This window comes from Bubalus kerabau, chromosome 2, assembly GCF_029407905.1.
Source record: "Bubalus kerabau isolate K-KA32 ecotype Philippines breed swamp buffalo chromosome 2, PCC_UOA_SB_1v2, whole genome shotgun sequence".
Classification (NCBI taxonomy): domain Eukaryota; kingdom Metazoa; phylum Chordata; class Mammalia; order Artiodactyla; family Bovidae; genus Bubalus; species Bubalus kerabau.
In genome coordinates, this window is record NC_073625.1 from 116,111,162 (window position 1) to 116,135,619 (window position 24,458).

General features: G+C 36.9%; 1 protein-coding gene across 10 annotated transcripts in view; it reads right to left on the minus strand.

Annotated features, from left to right (window-relative positions):
- The window catches only part of ZNF148 (zinc finger protein 148), a 147,837-nt gene that overhangs the window by 22,522 nt on the left and 100,857 nt on the right, over positions 1-24,458 (minus strand). Inside the window, exon 10 of one of the 10 annotated variants that reach the window (XM_055568484.1) lies at positions 17,600-19,635. The exons of 8 other annotated variants lie outside the window; for them this stretch is intronic. In XM_055568484.1, the coding sequence (XP_055424459.1) occupies positions 19,442-19,635 (194 nt within the window). In that variant the 3' untranslated portion in view covers positions 17,600-19,441. One more of the 10 variants, XM_055568485.1, reaches the window with a different exon arrangement.

Below are 24,458 nucleotides of genomic sequence, written 5' to 3' on the forward strand. Positions count from 1 at the left end.
TGGACTGGTTGGATCTCCTGGCAGTCCAAGGGACTCTCAAGAGTCTTCTCCAACACCACAGTTCAAAAGCATCAATTCCTTGGTGCTCGGCTTTCTTTATAGTCCAACTCTCACATCCATACATGACCACTGGAAAAACCATAGCCTTGACTACACGGATCTTTGTTGACAAAGTAATGTCTCTGCTTTTTAATATGCCATCTAGGTTGGTCATAACTTTGAAGGAGCAAGAAATCTATATAATTTCATGGCTGCAGTCACCATCTGCAGTGATTGTGGAGTCCAGAAAAATAAAGTCTGACACTGTTTCCCAATCTATTTGCCATGAAGTGATGGGACCCATTGCCATGATCTTAGTTTTCTGAATGCTGAGCTTTAAGCCAACTTTTTCACTCTCCTCTTTCACTTCCATCAAGAGGCTTTTTAGTTCCTCTTCACTTTCTGTCATAAGGGTGGTGTCATCTGCATATCTGGGGTTATTGATATTTCTCCCAGCATCTTGATTCCAGCTTCTGCTTCTTCCAGCCCAGCGGTTCTCATGATGTACTCTGCATATACGCTAAATTAGCAAGGTGACAATATGTATCCTTGACGTACTCCTTTTCCTATTTGGAACCAGTCTGTTGTTCCATGTCCAGTTCTAACTGTTGCTTCCTAACCTGCACACAGGTTTCTCAAGAGGCAGGTCAGGTGGTCTGGTATTCCCATCTCTTTCAGAATTTTCAACAGTTTATTGTGATCCACATAGTCAAAGGCTTTGGCATAGTCAATAAAGCAGAAATAGAAGTTTTTCTGGAACTGTCTTTTTCGATGATCCAGCGGATATTGGCAATTTGATCTCTGGTTCCTCTGCCTTTTCTAAAACCAGCTTCAACATCTGGAGTTCATGGTTCATGTATTGCTGAAGCCTGGCTTGGAGAATTTTGAGCATTACTTTACTAGCGTGTGAGATGAGTGCAATTGTGTGGTAGTTCGAGCATTCTTTGGCATTGCCTTTCTTGGGATTGGAATGAAAACTGACCTTTTCCAGTCCTGTGGCCACTGCTGAGTTTTCCAAATTTGCTGGCATATTGAGTGCAGCACATTCACAGCATCATCTTTCAGGATTTGAAATAGCTCAACTAGAATTCCATCACTCCCACTAGCTTTGTTCATAGTGATGCTTCTTAAGGCCCAATTGACCTCACATTCCAGGAGTATGGCTTTAGATGAGTGATCACACCATCGTGCTTATCTGGGTTGTGAAGATCTTTTTGTACAATTCTTCTGTACACCTCTTCTTAATATCTTCTGCTTCTGTTAGGTCCATACTATTTCTGTCCTTTATCGAGCCCATCTTTGCATGCAATGTCTGACAGAATGTGGTACACTGGAGAAAGGAATGGCAAACCACTTCAGTATTCTTGCCTTGAGAACCCCATGAACACTATGAAAAGGCAAAAATATAGGACACTGAAAGATGAACTCCCCAGGTTGGTAGGTGCCCAATATGCTACTGGAGATCAGTGGAGAAATAACTCCAGAAAGAATGAAGGGATGGAGCAAAAGCAAAAACAACACCCAGTTGTGGATGGGACTGGTTTAAGCAAGGTTCAATGGTGTAAAGAGCAATATTGCATAGGAACCTGGAATGTCAGGCCCATGAATCAAGGCAAATTGGAAGTGGTCAAACAGGAGATGACAAGAGTGAACATCAACATTCTAGGAATCAGTGAACTAAGATGGAATGGAATGGATGAATTTAACTCAGATGACCATTATATCTACTACTGTGGGCAGGAATCCCTTAGAAGAAATGGAGTAGCCATCATAGTCAACAGAAGAGTCTGAAATGCAGTACCCGGATGTAATCTCAAAAACGACAGAATGATCTCTGTTCGTTTCCAAGGCAAACCATTCAATATCACAGTAATCCAAGTCTATGCCCCAACCAGTAACACTGAAGATGCTAAAGTTGAACAGTTCTATGAAGACCTACAAGACCTTCTAGAACTAACACCCTAAAAAGATGTCCTTTTCATTATAGGGGACTGGAATGCAAAAGTAGGAAGTCAAGAAACACCTGGAGTAACAGGCAAATTTGGCCTGGAGTACAGAACGAAGCAGGGCAAAGGCTAATAGAGTTCTGCCAAGAGAACACACTGGTCATAGCAAACACGCTCTTCCTACAACACAAAAGAAGATTCTACACATGGACATCACCAGATGGTCAACACCAAAATCAGATTGATTATATTCTTTGCAGCCAAAAATGGAGAAGCTCTATACAGTCAACAAAAACAAGACAGGGAGCTGACTGTGGCTCAGATCATGAACTTATTGCCAAATTCAGAATGAAATTGAAGAAAGTGGAGAAAACCACTAGACCATTCAGGTATGACTTAAATCAAATCCCTTATGACTATACAGTGGAAGTGAGAAATAGATTTAAAGGACTAGATCTGACAGAGTGCCTGATGAACTATGGACAGACGTTCGTGACATTGTACAGGAGACAGGAATCAAGACTATCCCCAAGAAAAAGAAATGCAAAAAAGCAAAATGGCTGTCTGAGTAGGCCTTACAAATAGCTGTGAAAAGAAGGGAAGTGAAAAGCAAAGGAGAAAAGGAAAGATATACCCATTTGAATGCAGAGTTCCAAAGAATAGCAAGAAGAGATAAGAAAGCCTTCCTCAGTGATCAATGCAAAGAAATAGAGGAAAACAATAGAATGGGAATGACTAGAGATCTCTTCCAGAAAATTAGAGATACCAAGGGAACATTTCATGCAAAGATGGCCTCAATAAAGGACAGAAATGGTAGTGACCTAACAGAAGCAGAAGGTATTATGAAGAGGTGGCAAGAATACACAGAATAGACTCTATACTGAATCCCTTATACCCCATCCCGTAAAAGAAAGAAACTCATCATCAGTTTATTTTCTTTCTTATCTGTGGCACTGTCTTCATATAAGACTGCACTAATACATATTAGCTTTCATTCTTGCTTTGTTTTTTTTTAATTAACTAGGATATCAAAGAATGAAGGGCCATTCTCTCAACAAATAGTCTGTTCATCAATAAAATCCTTCTCAGCAGAGCTAATCAAGATCCTTTAACTGTCTACCCACCCTTAACACTGTCTCTATTGTTCTGCCACAATACTGTGATTTGCTTTTTTATATTAACTGCAACCAACACTTTTACTTCACATATAAAAGTATTTGATAAGTACAGTGTATTAATAGATGCTTTAATCTGAACAAGGAACACAACAGAACTTTCACGCCAAGAATCCAGGTAGTCTGACTCAATCAGTGACAATTTCAATAGTTACCTTTTCTGAATTCAGTTGTCAGTTAAAATAGCTAAAGAGAAGGAATAAGCACTACAGGTTCCAGGGACATGGTATGAAGTGGTCTGCTCCAAGCACTCTATTTTTTAAAGTGTCACCTTGCAGGTGAAATCGCATTCCAACCTAGAATATGTGTCTTATTTATGTCATTATTTTAAAATGTTATGGAGCACCTACTATGTGCCAAACACATGCTGGGCACTCTTACATTTAAATCAACTCTGTTCTTGTCAAGTAAATTATCCTCATTTGGCAAGGCTAGGAAACTTCTGCCCAAAGTCAGGGTAATAATGAACCCTGGTGGCTCAAATTTAGCATCAAATTCATGTACCTCGTTAGAGCAATCCCAAACTGTGGATCAATAAATACATCAGGTAGTAATCCGGGCTTTCATCAATTCATTTAGCAAGTACTAAGTGTCTGTCGGGAAATGTCCATGAAAATGATAGTAGTGTATCAGTTGAAACCTGTCTGCTTCCTTTTTTACACTATTTGATTATTTGATGAGTTTTCACAAAATAATACAACTCTGAAAACATTACTACAATAAGCATCGTGAATTTACCTAAAACCACAGTTTCCTGTTGTTATACATAATCCCTTCCTCCTGCCCCTTGTCATTTCCTTCCCCATTCTCCAGGCAAACAATTATCTGCTCTGTCCCTATAGTTTATCTTAATTTTAAAAGGAGAGAAGACACTAAAGAGCCCTCATGTACTCATCACTCAGTTTAAATAATTATCAGCACTAGGCAAATTTTGTTTCAACTAATTCTTTCTTTCCTCCCTTCTGACTATCAAGTGAACTTTTTATTGGAATATAATAACAGTGATACAGAAAAGCAAAGAAATCATAATCATAGTTCATTGAATTTTCACAAAACCTACTAATGCCTGTAACAAGCATTCATAATAAAGAAATAGAACATTATCAGCATCTCCTAAGTGCCTCATGAAACCTCACTTGGCCATTAACCTCTCAAAAATAACCACTATCCAACTTCCAACATCAATATTAGTTCTGCCTTAACTGCCTATTATGGAAATTTTAAAGCATTTTAAAAATATACAGAAGGTACTCTCACCATATTTTAAAAACAAATTTCTTGAAATGCAATATAACCTACACAAAGTACACCAAGTAAAGATGCAGATTGATGAATTTTCTCAGAGCGAACACACCTGTGTAACAGGCATCCCAAACAACAAAGAGAACTTAAAAGAGTTACAGGCACTGAAGAGGCACTCCTACTCCTTCTCCATTAGTAATTACTATGTTGATTTCTAACAGACAACACATTTTGCCTTGTTTATGAACTTCACACAAAGGGAGTCATATAGCACGTATTCTTTTGTGTCTGGCTTCTTTCAGTCAGTGTTATGGTTTTAAGATTTATCTATTATGCTATGTCTAGCATTCTCTCATACGAATGTACTACAATTTATTTATTTAACTCTTGATGGAAATCTGGGTTGTTCCCAGTTCAGGGCTATTCATAACAATGCTGGCTTAACATTCTGTTACATGTCTCTTGATGCATATATATATATATATATATATATATATACATACACACTATATAGGCGTTAAACTACAAGTGAAAATGACATATCAAGAGTTCTGCATGTGCAGCCTTGGTAGACACTGTTGACTAAAAATGGATGTGTCAAGTTACACACCCACCAGCATATTCGCGCTCCAATTGTATAAAGCTCCACAACCTTTAAAGTACAGTCATCCCTTAGTATCCAGTAACCAAGTAGTCCCTTGGACCCAGGAATCCCCATGGATACCAAAATCCCCCAGAGGCCAAACCTCAATCAACAGCAGATCATGTGGTATTTCTGATCTCTGGTTGGCTGTATCCATGGATGCAGCACTGCAGATATAGAGGGTCTACTGTACTCTATACCACCTGTATTTTTCATTTTAACCATTCTGAAGTATATGCAAGTGGTATCAAATTGTAATCTTAAGTAATTTTGCTGGTGGCTAATGAAACTGAGTACCCTTTCATATGTTCCTTGATCACTTAGGTATCCTTTTTTGGTGTATAAAGTATCTATTCAAGCACTCTGCACTCTTTTCTACTAGTTTGTGTTTTTCTTAATAGGTCAGTAGGAATTCTATACATAGTTATCAGACTTATTTTCACTTACTTAATGCTGTCTATAAGGAACAAAAGGTCTTAATGAACCCATTTTAAAATTTTCTATTATGACTAACACTATCTATATCCCAGTTAAGAAAGATTATATCCCACAAGTCTTTTTTTCATTTTTTTCTATGATATTTTCTGCTGATGTCTTCTATTTCACTAACCTCTTTTACTGCCTCTATTATTCCATTAAACCTATGTGCTATGTTCTCTATATCAATTACTCTATTTTTCAGTTCTAGAAATTTCATTTGCTTCTTTTTCACAGTTTACAATTCTTAAGTAAAATCCTCTTTTTCTCTATTTCCTATGCCTTTTCTATTATTTTTAAAACATATTAGTCACAGTTTAAGTTTTAAAGCCCTTCTATGATACTTCTTCATTATCTTTTTTTCCTCTTGCCTTTCTGTGATTCCATCCTAACACTTGGCATGCACTGTAATTTTTGACTGAATGCAAAATACTGTATGTAAAAAGTTGTACAAACTCTGGATGATTTCTTCTTTTAAAGAGGGTTCATCCTCTTTCTGAACACATACTGGGGAGGATGATAACCTGAATCCCCAAATGGATTAAGCCAACCTGAGCCTGGGTTTTTAATATCAAACAAAGAATTATAGCTAAAATTCAATACTTAGTGCCAACAACTATGTACTTTCACAATATAAGTTCTAAATTTTTATATAACCCATTCTCTCTGATAGTATCAGGTCTCTATGAAGTTCATTATGTGCTTTTAGATTATGCATTATGAATGAGGGTCAGTGCTAATTGAGACTGCATCATTAACTTAATATATAATGTGGTAATAGCATCTTAACTGTTGCAGATCAGATCAGATCAGTCGCTCAGTCGTGTCCGACTCTTTAACTGTTGCAAGCAGAGCACAAATCTGACAAACTACACCCTATATAATTAAATGTAAGTCACATACTAAAAATATTTTCTAAACAGGTAATTTATCTTCCATATAAATTATCTTCCATATCTTCCACTTAAATTATGTTGGTGCTTCAGGTTGGTACTAACACTGATTTATGTGAAATAGTTTAAGCAATTTTTTTTAGATAACAGATGTTAGGTATGAATAGTTTATTATCTACTAAATGTAAAAATATTGACACTGTTCTTTGAAATATATACTATTAATAAAACTTATGCTCAATACTTAAGGCAGAAAAATAAAGTCTAATATTTTGGGCAAATTTTTGTTTTTGGATTTCTGCATATTTCAGAAAATACTTACATTAATGTAAACTCATTACCATTTCATTCTTTATTTTACAAAAGTTTGAAATAAGAAGCTAATATTGAACATAAAAATACAATACTCAACATGTTTGATCCTTAGGGAAATGCAAATTAAAACCATAATGAGATACTAGTACACACCTATTACAATGTCTAAAATAAAGAAATCTGACAATGTTAAGGGAAGTCAATGACACAGATCTACTGGAACTCTAAGTCACTATGGGAATGCAAAATGGTACAATCACTTTGCAAAACAGTTCAGTGGTTTCTTATAAAATTAAACATTCACTTACCATATCACCCAGCAAGTCCACTCTTAGTTTCCCAAGCAACATAAAAATATGTTTGCAAAAACAACTGTTCATGAATTTTTATAACAAATGTTTATGGAAACTTTATTCATAATCACCAAAAACTGGTAAAAACCCAAATATATCTCAACCGGGGGATGGATGAACTAACTGTGATACATATCCATACAACAGAATACTGATCAACAATAAAGAAAATTACTCATGCATCAACAATAGGAATGACTCAAATGCACTAGGATGAGTGGAAGAAGCCAGACTCAAAAGGCTACATACCGTGTGATTCAATTTATACGATATTCTGGAAGAGGAAAAACTAAGAAGACAGAAAAATATATCAGTATTTGCCAGAGGACAGGGGTAGGGGAGAGGCTGACTACAAAATACAGAGAAATTTTGGGGAGTGATAAAACTGTTCTATATGTTGTAGTGGGTTACAAAAATGTGTATGCTTATCCTTTTACATATACAGTGTATGTATATACTAAATGTATATACACAAAAAATAGTAAAGCTTATTGTATGTACATTATGTCTCAATTTAAAATAATGAAAAAAAGTCTAAAGTTAACAAAACGTATATCCCTTGAAGATGAAAAAAATAATGAAAATTTAAACTATTCATATGTATCCCTACACAAAATAATGGAAAATCTTCAGCTACTTTGCAAAATAAAATAAATCACTAGCAATCTATCTTCCTCCAAAAGATCAAAACTTTCTAATAAATCAATAGATACAATACTAGAAATTCATTAAAGTTCTCTTTGATTATTTCAATTTTCTCAATGAAATAGAAAGCAAGTAATCAGCTGAACATGAGAAAGTAGGAGAAAATGCAGATTTATAGAAAGGAGAGAGTAAAAATATGTTGGGGAAAGATTGGCAAGCATACAGCCGTAAGAAATTCACCAATAAATACTTTAGACTTTGAGGATCATACAATCTTTTTCACAATTACTCAACTTGGCTGTTATAGAGAGAAAATAGCCATAGCCATTGGATAAAGGAATGGGTATGGCTATATTCCAATAAAATTTTAATTACACTAACAGGCAGCAGGAACTGGTCTATGAGCTGAAAAATGGACCCCAACTAGATGAGTGATAGAATGAATAGACTAAAGAAATAAATTTCAGTAGGCATTAAGGGCCCACTGAAAATTTAAAGTGCACCTAATTCAGCACAGCTTTCTGTTTTATTCTTGAGATGGAAAAAGTTACATTTTTCAAATGGGACTAGTAGTAGTGTTAGTCACTCAGTTGTGTCTGACTCTGCGATCCCATGGACTGTAGCCTGCCAGGCTCCTCTGTTCATGGAATTCTCCAGTCAAGAAAACTGGAGTGAGTTGGCATTCCTTCTCCAGGGGATCCCTACCCAGGAATCAAACTGGGTCTCCCACACTGAAGGCAGATTCTTCACCACTGCACCGCTTGGGAAGTCCTAATATAAACAAACAAACACAACAGAACAACCTAGGAAGATCAGACAGGACTTTTACAACCCAAAGACAGAGAAATCTGAGCTTCCCCCTAGAAGGCCTTGCTTAAGATTTTACCAAGCCAGCTATTAATATTTAACTGCATATGCATTAAAGAGCCCCCTCAATATTTAGGGCAAGATTTAATTTCTCCAGTTAACTAGGTACTTGCAAGTATGAGCTCCATTCCTTACATCTTTCTACAAAGGAGCCACCATGGTGTCTTTCAACTGAGCCCTGGGTATTTCTCGGTAAAAACCAAATTTGCTACCACCAGTGCCTTTCCATAATAGGTATTTTCTCTGTATGTTTCAACCAAGCCCTGGGTCCCCCTTTCAGTGTTTTTCCACTGGGAAAGACACAATACATCAAATTTAAAAGTTTCTGTACAACAAAAGAAACTATCAACAAAGTGAAAAGGCCACTAATCATCACTAATCATCAGAGAAATGCAAATTAAAACCACAAAGAGGTATCACGGCACACCTGTCAGAATGCATATTATCAAAAGGACAAGCGCTAGTAAGTATTGGTGAGGATATGACAAAAAGGGAATTTTTGTGCACTGTTGGTGAGAATGTAAATTGGTACAGTTATAAAAAAGATCTTCACAAGCAAGATAATCACGATGGTGTGATCACTCACCTAGGGCCAGACATCCTGGAATGTGAAGTCAAGTGGGCCTTAGGAAGCATCACTACAAACAAAGCTAGTGGAGGTGATGGAATTCCAGTTGAGCTATTTCAAATCCTGAAAGATGATGCTGTGAAAGTGCTGCACTCAATATGCCAGCAAATCTGGAAAACTCAGCAGTGGCCACAGGACTGGAAAAGGTCAGTTTTCATTCCAATCCCAAAGAAAGGCAATGCCAAAGAATGCTCAAACTACCACACAATTGCACTCATCTCACACGCTAGTAAAGTAATGCTCAAAATTCTCCAAGCCAGGCTTCAGCAATATGTGAACCATGAACTTCCAGATGTTCAAGCTGGTTTTAGAAAAGGCAGAGGAACCAGAAATCAAATTGTCAACATCCGCTGGATTACTGAAAAAGCAAGAGAGTTCCAGAAAAATATCTATTTCTGCTTTATTGACTAAGCCAAAGCCTTTGACTGTGTGGATCACAATAAACTGTGGGAAATTCTGAAAGAGATGGGAATACCAGACCACCGAACCTGCCTCTTGAGAAACCTATATGCAGATCAGGAAGCAACAGTTAGAACTGGACATGGAACAACAGACTGGTTCCAAATAGGAAAAGGAGTACGTCAAGGATATATATTGTCACCCTGCTTATTTAACTTCTATGCAGAGTACATCATGAGAAACGCTGGGCTGGAGGAAGCACAAGCTGGAATCAAGATTGCCGGGAGAAATATCAATAACCTTGGATACGCAGATGACACCACCCTTATGACAGAAAGTGAAGAGGAACTAAAAAGCCTCTTGATGAAAGTGAAAGAGGAGAGTGAAACAGTTGGCTTAAAGCTCAACATTCAGAAAACAAAGATCATGGCATCTGGTCCCATCACTTCATGGGAAATAAAAGATGGGGAAACAGTGGAAACAGTATCAGACTTTATTTTTGGGGGCTCCAAAATCACTGCAGATGGTGACTGCAGCCATGAAATTAAAAGACGCTTACTCCTTGGAAGGAAAGTTATGACCAACCTAGATGGCATATTCAAAAGTAGAGACATTACTTTGCCAACAAAGGTCCGTCTAGTCAAGGCTATGGTTTTTCCAGTGGTCATGTATGGATGTGAGAGTTAGACTGTGAAGAAAGCTGAGTGCAGAATTGATGCTTTTGAACTGTGGTGTTGGAGAAGACTCTTGAGAGTCCCTTGGACTGCAAGGAGATCCAACTAGTCCATTCTGAAGGAGATCAGTCCTGGGTGTTCTTTGGAAGGAATGATGCTAAAGCTGAAACTCCAGTACTTTGGCCACCTCATGCCAAGAGTTGACTCATTGAAAAAGACCCTGATGCTGGGAGGGAATGGGGGCAGGAGGAGAAGGGGACAACAGAGGATGAGATGGCTGGATGGCATCACCGACTCAATGGATGTAAGTTTGAGTGAACTCCGGGAGTTGGTGATGGACAGGGAGGCCTGGCGTGCTGCGATTCATGGGGTCGCAAAGAGTCAGACACGACTGAACCGAACCGAACTACGAGAAAGAGTATGAAGGTTCCTCAAAAAATTAAAATTAGAACTACAATATGACCCAGAAATTCTACTACTGGCTCTTTCCAGAGGAAAGGAAAACACTAATATTTTTAAAAGATATATGCAACCCTACGTTCACTGCAACATTAATCATAATAGCCAAAACAGTGAACTAACCTAAGTGCCCATCCATAGGTTACTGTTAAAAGAAGATTCCTAGACAGATACACTGGAGTATCACTTAGCCATTAAAAAAAAACCCTGCCAGAGTGAAATATGTCCGAGAAAGACAAATACTATATGATTTCACTTATACATGGAATCTAAAAAACAGAAGAAATGAACATAGTCAACAGAAACAGTCATAAACACAATGAAAAAACAGGTGGCTGCCAGAGGGTGGCAGGGGTGGAGAGTGAATTTAAAAGGTGAGGAAAATGAACAGGTACAAACTTCCAGTTACAAAATAAATGAGTCATAGGGATGAAATGTATATGTGTGTAGTCAATACTAATGCAGTATCTTTGTATGCCAATGAAAGTGGTAAAAAGTCACAACCTTTCAGTCATAAATATTAGGGATATAGGGGTACAACATGATTAATATAATTAACACTGCTATACGTTATACAAGAAAGTTGCTAGGAGAGTAAATGCTAAAAGTTCTCCTCACAAGGAAAAACTTTTTCTTTTCCTGTTATTTTGTATCTATATGAGATGACAGATGCTCACTAAACACTGTCCTCATCGTTTCCTGACGTATGTATGTCAAATCATTATGGTGTACATCTTAAACTTATACAGTATTACATGTCAATTATATCTCAATTATACCCTGCTGGAAGTAAAAGATCAATCTACTGAACTCTATAAATATAATTACTTGAAAAATAATAAATTTCCCACCAAAGCTGTAATTCAGCAAAGCGAGTACTATGTACAAGAGAGCACAAGAGGTTCGAGCATAAGCAAAAGAGTGATTTAAAAAAATGATGACAGGATTTACACTGTGTAAAAAAAGTAATGAAGATATGAGTGAAACTAGGGATAGTAAAAAGGAGGTAGAATGACTGGACTGTAGAAGCTGTGTATTAATTGCTCAGCCATGCCCGACAGGGATTGAACTTGGGTCTCCTGTATTGAAGGCAGATTGTTCACTGTCTGAGCCACAGAAGCCCCACTGTAGGAGCTAGTGGAGACAAAGAAATTGTTGAAACTGAAGTACTAGAAAGCATTAGCAGGAAGTAATGCTTCGAAAATGAGAAACTGAAATCATGAGGAGACTGAGGTTTAGTATCTAACGGTCTAAAACATGACTAACAGTAATGAAGAATGAATGACAAGATGGCCAACAAAGCAGAAGTCTAAGAATGAGCAGGACAGTCAAGGAGTAAACTTTGACAGAGATCAGGAAACTTGCTCTAAAAGGGCAAATGGTAAAAAAAAATAAAAAAATAAAAAAAATAAAAGGGCAAATGGTAAATGTATTAAGCTTTGTGAGCAGAAAGGTAAAATCAAGGACAGTGTATACATACTCATATAACAAGAGGGCAAAAAAAGTCCACATATTTTACTGCTGAAATTCAAAACAGAATGATGATGACGACAGAATGTAATTTTTCATCATGCAGATGTACTAATGAGAAGACTGGAAACCTTTTTTATATGAGAGGGTTGCATTTTGCTGAATTGGGATTCAAAGTTAGTACTCCCTGTCATCAAAGTCTATTGCAAGTGTTTATTTGCTAATGTTAATTTGCAATGAAACTTAACAAGCATTCTTTGAAATTGTCTTGTCACAAAGATAGGCACTGATATCCATGAAAACGTAATTTCAAGAATTATTCAACACTTGGAAGAGATATACAGAATTCTATTAGATTCTTTTCTTAATTATTTGTCTTTTCAGCATACTATTACATCATAGATTATTTCCAACTGAAGATTAGGTAGAGTTATAATTTAATTAGTTTTGAAATATGGAAATTTCCTTTGCATTTGTAAAAAGGTCCCAAAACTGATCAGAGTGTAGCTTGAACTTGGAAAATATCTGCCCCATACTTGTGTGGGAAAGGAGATTGCACTTCCTGTAATTTGTAACAACACTGTAAGTATATAAAGCAGCATTTTGTGAGTCAACATTAACAGCTGTCAAAATGACTTTACCACAGTAGAAGCTTCACTGTAAGTACCGTTTTCCCCTTGTAGGTTGAATTTTCATATCTTTAGTGAAAGCTAATTTTCCAAAGTCATTCTTCAATATTCAAATAATAGTGGTAGAGAGTGGTTGTTCTCACCCTGCCCCCACAAAAAGAATCTAACCTTGGCCCTACATGCAAACACTTCCAATAAAACTTTACCAATTTTAAGATATTAAATAGTTGTACAGTAGAAGAGTCAGGATATTCAGTTTCTATTTGAAACAAAACTTCCACCAGAAGTCCACCAGAGCAAATGAAGTTTGCTGTTGATCTACCAGCTCAATGACACATAATATATTCAAATATTTTCCACAAAAGTCTGATCATATAATACAATGAACAGCCATAAGCTTTCAATGCTATACATTTTCTCAAGTTTTGTAAATTAGGCCAACTGAACTTCTTTCTGCTCTACACTTATTTCTCCCACCATTAGTTGTAACAACACATCTTGGTGCAGTTCACACTGCACTTATATTGAAATATGTTTTCTCAGGTACTTTTTAAAAAAAGCTTTGAAATTTAATTTACATACCATGCAATTCAGCCAAATGTATATACTTCCATTTAAAAAATATTCTTGACTATGTTGTTCCAGAGAGGCTACTACTTTAGTCGTTTGAAATCTGGCATAGTCTCCTTGAATAAATAACAACTAAGTAGTACTGGAAACATCTGTCAACTTATCAAGAGTCAAGGAAACCATGTGAAATTATCTGCCTTGACTCTGACGTTGCTTCATGCAAGATTTTATTTAAAAACCAAGCTTCTACAATAAAAGCTTACAAAGTCTTGCTCCTTTAGTTCCTTCCATTTAAATTATTAAACTTCATCTATATTTATTCTTCCTTTAAAATGTCTTTCAAAGTTATTTCATTAGACTTCTACCGTCCTGCTGTATTAATGTTTTGTTCGTTAGTTCAGACGCTCATCATCTGCTACAGTAACATAATGGGATCACTAACATATCTCATTACAAAAGCAATTTTTTAATTTAAGGAAAAAAAGAAAGACTGGAATTTGTTTCAGAAGTTACTTTTCTGCAGTGGAAAAAATTTCAATAGCTAATTAATTCATCTAAAACCCAAGCACTGCAAGAGATAGCTGGAATAAAAGGCAAGTTTGGTCTTGGGAATACAAAATGAAGCAGGGCAAAGGCTAACAGAGTTTTGCCAAGAGAACTCACTGCTCATAGCAAACACCCTCTTCTAACAACACAAGAGACAACTCTACACATGGACATCACCACGTGGTCAATACCGAAATCAGATTGATTATATTCTTTGCAGCCGAAGACGGAGAAGTTCTGCACAGGCAGCAAAAACAAGACTGGAGCTGACTGTGGCTCAGATCATGAACTCCTTATTGCAAAATTCCGACTTAAATTGAAGAAAGCAGGCAATATCACCACTAGACCATTCAGGTATGACCTAAATCAAATCCCTTATGATTATACAGTGGAAGTGACATATAGATTCAAGGGATTAGATCTAATATATAGAGTGCCTGAAGAACTATGGACGAGGTTCATAACACTATACAGGAGGTAGTGATGAAAATCATCCCCAAGAAAAAGAAATGCAAAAAGGCAAAATGGTTGTCTGACGAGGCCTTACAAACAGTTGAGAAAAGAAGAGAAACAAAAGGCAAAGGAGAAAAGGAAAGATATACTCATCTGAATGCAGAGTTTCAAAGAATAGCAAGGAGAGCCTTCCTCAGTGATCAATGCAAAGAAATGGAAGAAAACAATAGAATGGGAAAGACCAGAGATCTCTTCAAGGATATTAGAGATACCAAGGGAAAATTTCATGCAAAGATGGGTTCAAAGTACGGAAACAGTATGGACCTAACAGAGGAGAAGAGGATATTAAGAAGAGGTGGCAAGAATACATAGAAGAACTATACAAAAAAGATCTTCATGAGCTAGATAACTGCAATGGTGTGATCACTCATCTAGAGCCAGACATCCTGGAGTGCAAAGCCAAGTGGGCCTTAGGAAGCATCACTATGAACAAAGCTAGTGGAGGTAATGGAATTCCAGATGAGCTTTTTCAAATCCTAAAAGATGATGCTGTGAAAGTGCTGCACTCAGCATGCCAGCAAATTTGGAAAACTCAGCAGTGGCCATAGAACTGGAAAAGGTCAGTTTTCATTCCAATCCCAAAGAAAGGCAATGCCAAAGAATGCTCAGAGTACCGCACAATTGCACTCATCTCACATGCAGTAAAGTAATGCTCAAAATTCTCCAAGCCAGGCTTCAACAGTACATGAACTTCCAGATGTTCAAGCTGGATTTAGAAAAGGCAGAGGAGCAAGAGATCAAATGGCCAACATCCACTGGATCATACAAAAAGCAAAAGAATTTCAGAAAAACATCTACTTCTGCTTTACTGACTACACTAAAGGCTTTGACTGTGTGGATCACAACAAACTGGGAAATTCTTCAAGAGATGAGAATACCGGACGACTTTATCTGCCTCCTGAGAAACCTGTATGGAAGTCAAGAAGCAGCAGTTAGAACCGGATATGGAACAACAGACTGGTTCCAAACTGGGAAAGGAGTATATCAGGCCTGCATATTGTCACCCTGCTTATTTAATTGCAGAGTACATCATGAGAAACGCTGCGTTGGAAGAAGCACAAGCTGGAATCAAGACTGCCAGGAGAAATATCAATAACCTGAGTTATACAGATGACACCACCCTTATGGCAGAAAGCAAAGAGGAACCAAAGAGCCTCTTGATGAAAGTGAAAGAGGAGAGTGAAAAAGTTGGCTTAAAACTTAACATTCAAAAAACAGATTATAGCATCAGTTCCCATCACTTCATGGCAAACAGATGGGGAAACAATGGAAACTGACAGACTATATTCTTGGGCTCCAAAATCACTGCAGATGGCGACTGCAGCCATGAAATTAAAAAATGCTTGCTCCTTGGAGGAAAAGCTATGACAAACCCAGACAGGACACTAAAAAACAGAGACATTACTTTGTCAACAAAGGTCTGTACAGTCAAAACTATGGTGTTTCCAGTGGTCATGTATGGATGTGCGAGTTAACCATAAAGAAGGTGGAGTGCCTAGAGGAGAACATAGGCAAAACACTCTCTGACATACATCACAGCAGGATCCTCTATGATCCACCTCCCAGAATATTGGAAATAAAAGCAAAAATAAACAAATGGGACCTAATTAAACTTAAAAGCTTCTGCACATCAAAGGAAACTATTAGCAAGGTGAAAAGACAGCCTTCAAAATGGGAGAGAATAATAGCAAATGAAGCAACTGACAAACAACTAATCTCAAAAATATACAAGCAACTCCTACAGCTCAACTCCAGAAAAATAAATGACCCAATCAAAAAATGGGCCAAAGAACTAAATAGACATTTCTCCAAAGAAGACATACAGATGGCTAACAAACACATGAAAAGATGCTCAACATCACTCATTATCAGAGAAATGCAAATCAAAACCACTATGAGGTACCATTTCACGCCAGTCAGAATGGCTGCGATCCAAAAGTCTACAAGTAATAAATGCTGGAGAGGGTGTGGAGAAAAGGGAACCCTCTTCCACTGTTGGTGGGAATGCAAACTAGTACAGCCACTATGGAGAACAGTGTGGAGATTCCTTCAAAAACTGGAAATAGACCTGCCTTATGATCCAGCAATCCCACTGCTGGGCATACACACTGAGGAAACCAGAAGGGAAAGAGACACGTGTACCCCAATGTTCATGGCAGCACTGTTTATAATAGCCAGGACATGGAAGCAACCTAGATGTCCTTCAGCAGATGAATGGATAAGAAAGCTGTGGTACATATACACAATGGAGTATAAAAGAATAGATTTGAATGAGTTCTAATGAGGTGGATGAAACTGGAGCCTATTATACAGAGTGAAGTAAGCCAGAAAGAAAAACACCAATACAGTATACTAACACATATATATGGAATTTAGAAAGATGGTAACAATAACCCTGTGTACGAGACAGCAAAAGGGACACTGATGTATAGAACAGTCTTATGGACTCTGTGGAAGAGGGAAAGGGTGGGAAGATTTGGGAGAATGGCATTGAAACATGTAAAATATCATGTATGAAATGAGTTGCCAGTCCAGGTTCGATGCATGATACTGGATGCTTGGGGCTGGTGCACTGGGACGACCCAGAGGGATGGTATGGGGAGGGAGGAGGGAGGAGGGTTCAGGATGGGGAACGCATGTATACCTGTGGCGGATTCATTTTGATATTTGGCAAAACTAATACAATTATGTAAAGTTTAAAAATAAAATAAATAAAGGAAATTAACCTTGAAAAAATAAAATAAAATAATATTTTAAAAAAAAGGGGGCGGGGAGAAGGTGGAGTGCCAAAGAATTGCTGCTTTTGAACTGTGGTGTTACAGAAGACTCTTGAGAGTCCCTTGGACTGCAAGGAGATCCAACCAGTCGATCCTAAAGGAAATCAGTGCTGACTATTCATTGGAAGGACTGAGGCTGGAGCTCCAATACTTTGGCCACCTGATGTGAAGAACTGACTCATTGGAAAAGACCCTTATGCTGGGCAAGACTGAAGGCAGGAGGAGAAGGGGATAACAGAGGATGAGATGGTAGGATGGCATCACCAACTCGATAGACATGAGTCTGAACGAGCTTCGGGAGATGGTGAAGGACAGGGAAGCCTAGCCTGCTGCAGTCCTAGGGATCCCAAAGAGTCGGAGACAACTGAGCGACTGAATAACAACAACAGAACACTGCTAAGCAAATAAATCAGGACTATTAGAGAGCAGCAGTTTCAACTCTCAATTCATCACAGTTAATGATTTAATGCAAACTTTATACAAAATATTCAGGGACTTATTTACAGCTCAAGAACTGTCATCCAAAACATAAAACAATACAAATGCAATAGCTTAGAGATAGAAAATACCGCATGAAATACAAGGGGAGAAATGACCCCCAAAGATATTCTGCTAAGAGTTTTTGCTATTGTCCATCTCTTAGAGGCAATCTTTTTCTTTTTAATATCAAAAAAAGCCTAGGTAACATTACTGAGCCACTGAGCAAATTCTCCCACTAAATAATAATCTAGAACTCTCAGTGATTAAGCAGAGCATCAAGCAATACTTTTGGTAGATGATCACCACCACTCCACACAATAATCATTCTCTTTTCATCCCATTAACAGCAGCCCCTCAACTGTCTCCTGACCAGTCCCTAATATTTATGTCCATGGCTTCGACATAAGGAAAACTCTTGCATTTGTCACTGAACCCTAACATTTTAAAGTATCTTTCAGTTCCAGGTTCCATGAGTCTATTGTCCTTTTTCCCCAATTCTCATATAAAAAATAAAACACCTTAAGAACAGGGATATTTTCTTTAGGAATAAAGTTAGACCTTAAGACCCCCGAGTTTCAGCTGATCAGACTCCATGTCCCTCTCCTCTCTATCCAACTATAAAGAACTAAAAGCTAGATGAAGTAGGCAAGAATATATCCAACTGATTTTTAAGGATGAAGAGAGTATCTCAATTCTATAAGCACAACAAGCCTATATAGAACACCATTTCATTCAAAGAAGAGCAATAAATATCCTGCTCTTTTTGTGTTGATAATAATTTTTTCACAGCTGCATTTGTCTTTTTAATTTTTAAATAAATAATGTACAATCTGATCAATTCCCTAAGGTAATTGAGAGCTGAATGGATACATTTTCTGGAATAATTTAAAAAACACACTGAAAGCATTAATTCTTGAAATATCTTTAGAAAGTAAAAGTCAAAATAGTTAATGAAATGTAGGTAAAGAAGAATCAATTAGGCCTTGTAAAAGAATTTACAGAGGGATGAAAATATACCAGGACAGGTGGGGGGGGGTCAATAAGCTTAATTTGTCTATCAGCTTTTTAATGTAGCCAAGCAGGAAATAAAGAGCAAGAAGTACTTCTATCAACAACTAATAAAGCAAACAACATAAAGGCAGCCCTGGGAGAAGCTGGATGTATCAGTAAGTAACTACCTAGTACTACATTAGGATGTCAGTCCTATGACTCCATTTTTCATAACAGCATCATCTCCCTAAAAGATCTATAGAAGAGCAAAACAAATAACAAAATATGCAGAAGCTATTATTATTATTATTATCAAGACACTTTCATACAGTTCAGATGGGGGCTGAAAATGATGACACTTTAGGCATTGTTTTAAAAAATAGAGACTCTTCGGATCAACAACTAAAGATCTTAAAAGTATCCAGAAAAATTAAAAATGAATCACCTTGATAAGCAAATTTAGATTGCCCTAAATATTTTAAACCCAATTTCTTTGCGATGACTGAGTCCATATCAAATACATTTTGTCAGTCACTCTTTCACCAAAAGGGCCAAATAAAAAATATAATACTAAAATATATGAATTTTAAGCCTAAGTGTCATTCAGTCAGTGAAATTAAAAACTTCATCAACAAATTTTTAAAATGTGTTGTCAGCCTATCCAGACATCTGAAACTTAATAAATTCAAAATTTGAAAGTCATGAATGCAGTCATCTAACATCTACCCAACTGGGTTCTGGAACAATAAGCAGTTGTCCAAAAGGCAGCTTCAAAACTGGAGAATCCTGAAGGTCTTCAGGTGTTTGACTTAAAGGAAGTAATTCAGTATTCTTCCAAAAGAATATGATGTCAAAGAATTTGTAAAACATCGGATCCAGACTCAACTGTCTTAAAGCTTCATCTTCTACAGAATGCAAAATAATTTGAAGAACAGGGAGGAGGCAGAGAAAAAGCCATATTAAGGAAAGGCAAATGAACAAGAGAAAGAGTAGAGAAACTTCTCTTGTTCTAGACTAACCACATTGAAAATGGTTAAAAAAGAAAAAGCAAAACATCAAAAATGAGAAACTGCTGTCAGAAGTAACAAAATTAGAAAGTTCTATGTGTGAAGCTAAATTCTGGGGGTCCTTTTTCAGCCCTTTTTCTAAAAATTAGCTCATCCTAAACTGTTCAAAGAAAAAGAGGCTCTAAAGCCCAGCAAAATTAATTTTCTTTGTTTCATAGTAATATTCAGTGGTCTCCAAATTTTGCCTATTTCTCATAAACTTGGTGAAAATTGAAGTTATATTATATTTCATGAAGCTTAACAATGTTGTTTTATATGTTTAAAATGATTTTTTAATACTAAAAGTAAACCTGATTAATAAATGTGCACATTATCTAAGCTATAATTTCTCATATTAGTTATACATAGTTAACAAAAAAGTAACACACTTGTCAAATTTCTAGTTTTCTTCACAAAACAATAACGTTCCTCCAACATGGCAGTTAAATGCACTGCTTTTTTATAATGCTTACAGGATAAATTTGACACCCCTCTTCTTGGCATCCAAGCTTAACAACATAATTCTAAAATCACGCTTTCTAGTCTACCCCTCTCGGCTCTACTCAGAATGGCCCTTTACATGTTGTTCATCTTGCCTTTGTTCTTACTCCTACATCCATAGACTTTTCTCATTCAGACATACCCAACTGCCTTGCTGCAAGTTGTAAGGCCAGGCCCAGGAATGGCTCTTCTCCTTCCTGAACAAAATAAAAACCTCCATGTTTGAAACCAAAGTTTTTGTGAACTAAAAATCTTCCTGGTGCTTGCTTTACTCTTTCAATAGCATAGCAGTTAAGAGCAAGAACTCTTAAGACTGAACTATATGTCATTAACTGAACTATTTATACACTGGGTTAGATTTCTTAATCATCTTAACCTATATTTCCTTATCTGTTTTTTAAAAAAAGGAATAGTACCCTCTTCACAGAACTGCTCTGATGATGAAGCGAGATAATTTATGCACTGTGTTTAATACAGTGTTTGGCAGAAAATAGGTATTCAATAAATCTGACAGTATTATTAGGTTTATAATAATGGTGACTTTTAGGAATTTCTAGCATTTTAACTATCTTAAAGTACCTCCTTCTCCTGGTTCTTCTAAACTAGTAAATCTGACACACTTCTTCTCCTGTTACCCACCATCTGCAATGATCCTAGTGGCTTCTTGTCTGCGTGATTTCTGACCTGCTGTTTTGTGTTTCCAAATTATCTGTGTATCTGTCTACCTATCCTTCCCCAAAGAGTCCCAACTTCAGTACATCCCAGATTTTTCTTCCCCAGTCCTAGAACCATCATGCTTCTGCTTCATAGTTCCTGTGATGTCACTTGACTCACACGTCACACATGAACTAAATCTAACTCACAGGGCCACCAATCTAAACCCTCATTGGTCTATTTTAACCGAACTCCTGAAGGACATGTTGTCTCTGCTATTTGCATGCCTGTGTGCTAAGTTGCTTCAGTTGTGTCTGACTCTGTGCGACCCCAGGCTCCTCTGTCCATGATCTTCTCCAGGCAAGAATACTGGAGTGGGCTGCCATGACCTCCTCCAGCGGATCTTCCCGACCCAGGGATCAAACCTGCTTCTCTTAGGTCTCCTGCATTGGCAGGCGGGTACTATTTGTAGCATATGTCAAATTGTGAGTCATGTGATTCACATGTTCATCCATTCAATAATTACACATAAATAAGAATGAGACTACTTCAAGAGATACCCAATTTGTTAAACTAGAAACCTATCAAAACAAATGGTAAACATTTTTCTTTTAACTACAGACACTATAAACTGACATGGATTTGAGGGGAAGAACACTCACACACACAAAATGCATATAATTAACTGAAAACAATGCAACTTTCATTATAAATCCTCTGATTCTTTATATTTCAGTTCTAAGGTATGTTTAAATGGAGTTAACTTTCTGGATGACTTCCCCCAAACAAAATACTTTAAAAAACTTATGGTATAGTTTTTATACATACATGCATATGTGCATGTGTATGATTTTTTTATATTCTGAGATATTTTATTAAATAAACAGTCTTAAAACTCTTATGTTTTACATTATCATATTGTTTAATATGGATTATTAACAGTTTTGCAAAGAAAAAAAAAATCTGGCTTCTGAAAACCGTTAGACCAGAGAATGTCAGTAACAGCAATCTGTACTTCCCTGCTTAATCTTTCTTGGCAAGCTCTGTCTGCACCAGTGCTGTCTGGCTTCAGCAAGCACAATGCCAGGAGCTCACACTGTATGCAACCTTTTCAGTATCCCAAACAGTATTCAGTTCCTTCTTTGCCACAAATAACGAGTTTAACTAGGTCTGTAACATTTTCTTTCAATAAACTTCTCTATTATGCTAATAAACAGTAATTTAAGGCTTCAAAATAATGAGAGGTAAATTAATTTTTGTCAATAATTGAACCATACTGAAGGAAATACAAAGTGTTGAACAAACTTAGTCAAGGGTGAATCAACACGCTCTCTGACTCCACCTCACTAGCCCAACTGGTTTTAAAAATAGTAATAATAATAATATTGTCATTCAGCTATTTAACATAGTTGTGAATAAAAGTCATAGTCAAGAGGAAAAGAAGATCAATGCATGTTTTCAGATATTAAGAATGCCAACTTAGAAGACTGATTTTCTAGTGATTCTTGCTACATTTGTATCTATAGAACTGCATACATTCAAGATCTAAAGCCTTGAAAAAGAATTTTGTGAGAAAAGAAACCTAATAAATATGTATAATTCTAAATGATTTGGTTTATTTTCAAAATCCCTTTTATTTTGGGAAGAAAATCACTTTATAAAAACTTACCCAAATATAGAAATTATTTTATAACATTTTTACTAATAAAATAAAAAACATTATGAAAACTGCCACAACTATAGAAAATAGCCATAATTTGCTATAATAGTCAGAATATTAGAGTAGTAAGTATTCTGTGGCTTACTACTTGAAGGAATTAAGAAAATTAATATAAAATTAAAGTTCTTTACTCTTCAAACCCCCAGACTCTACTCATGGCAATAAGATGGAATTTCCTTAGGCTAAAACGGTGACAAAGTGATGAGAGAAAGAACACATGCATTAGAAAATGCAAAGGAAAAAGCACCTTAGATACAGGCACCTGATCACAAGGTAAATCCTCCAGTGATGAATATTTACCTTTGGTGTATACCTTACCAGTAATTCTGACCCTAGCCAAAACAATCATTAGGATTATTATCTTCAGCCTTGGCTTCAAATCCTCACCTTATCTCCCATATCCACAAAATCGATAATACACTCCCAAAAGATATAAATCTCCCATGACTGCCAAAATTAGCAGTCCCAAGAATACCTGACTTTTGACAGTTTCAGTGCCTTAGGCTAAAAGAACAGAGCTTTAATCAAATGTTCAGGGATCAGCGTTGGTATTTTACCCTAGTTATTTCATAGGCCAGTTCAAATTTAGCAAACAATCAAGTAATAATAACCTGTCCAGGCTGAGTTTAAATTTTTTCAGTTTGAAAACCAAATCAAGCTAGGTTTCTGGGTTTTAAAAGCCACAGAAGATTTCTTAATTGGTAACAAGCACAGCCAAGCAGGTACTGATTTTTAACCATCTTGTAAATGGAACAGACATAGGCTCAGAGGCTGGGAGACTTGAGGTGACAGTATAAAGAGATCCAAAAGGATGAGGGAGGCTATAAGGAAAACAAAGCCTGTAAGAACTGGTAGTTCTTCTCACCACACAACCTTTAAGGTTCAGCAGATAGGTGACATTACTTTCTTGACAATTAAAAAATGGATAAACAATATATGCAAAAGCTTTTTTACTGCTAATTATTTCAATGCATTCTTCTAAATAAAGACCTACAGAGAAAGTCTTGACATTGGCAAACTTTAGGCACAATCCCCTCCAAAAATAAAAGTCCTTAAAAGATGAAATAAAGAACTCTAAGAACAAAATAATAAATGATGGAGAATATCTATGTTGTTTTACACATGTATTTCTAGCTCAGTACAGCTTATAAGTAACCTGGTAAAAGGACAAAAATATCTTACTATCTTCAGAAATGGTGTACACAAAAAGAATCAAGAACAATGAAATTAAGGAAAATTTATTTCATCAGTTCCACTTGGGGGGTGAGGGGTGGTAATAATGAACAAAATTGCATTTCTCTTCAAAAGAAACTTCTCTGTTAAAGAACCAAAGTGACTGGTTTGACTGGTTCCACTCAATTCCCTGTCGTCTCTGTACCTTGGAATGCTTCCCAGGTGGCTCAGATGGTAAAGTGTCTGCCTGCAATGTGAGAGACAAGGGTTCGATCCCTGGGTTAGGAAGATCCCCTGGAAAAGGAAATGGCAACCCACTCCAGTACTCTTGCCTGGAAAATTCCATGGACGAAGGGAGCCTGGTAGGCTACAGTCCACGGGGTCACAAAGAGTCAGACATGATTGAGCGACTTCACTTCTTTTTTGTACCTTGAGAACTCTGGCCTTTGCTTCCACCCCTTTTAGGTGTTACTAAACACACAGGAAGGCTAAGCCATAACTGGCTTAGTGGGAGAGCAAGAAAAATTCCCAAAGGCCAAACAACATCATTCTGCTTCTGGTCATTCTTCACAATTAGTGATTTCACATGTGTGCTCTGGAGTTGCAGAAACCTGAGCTGTAATCTTGGCTCCAC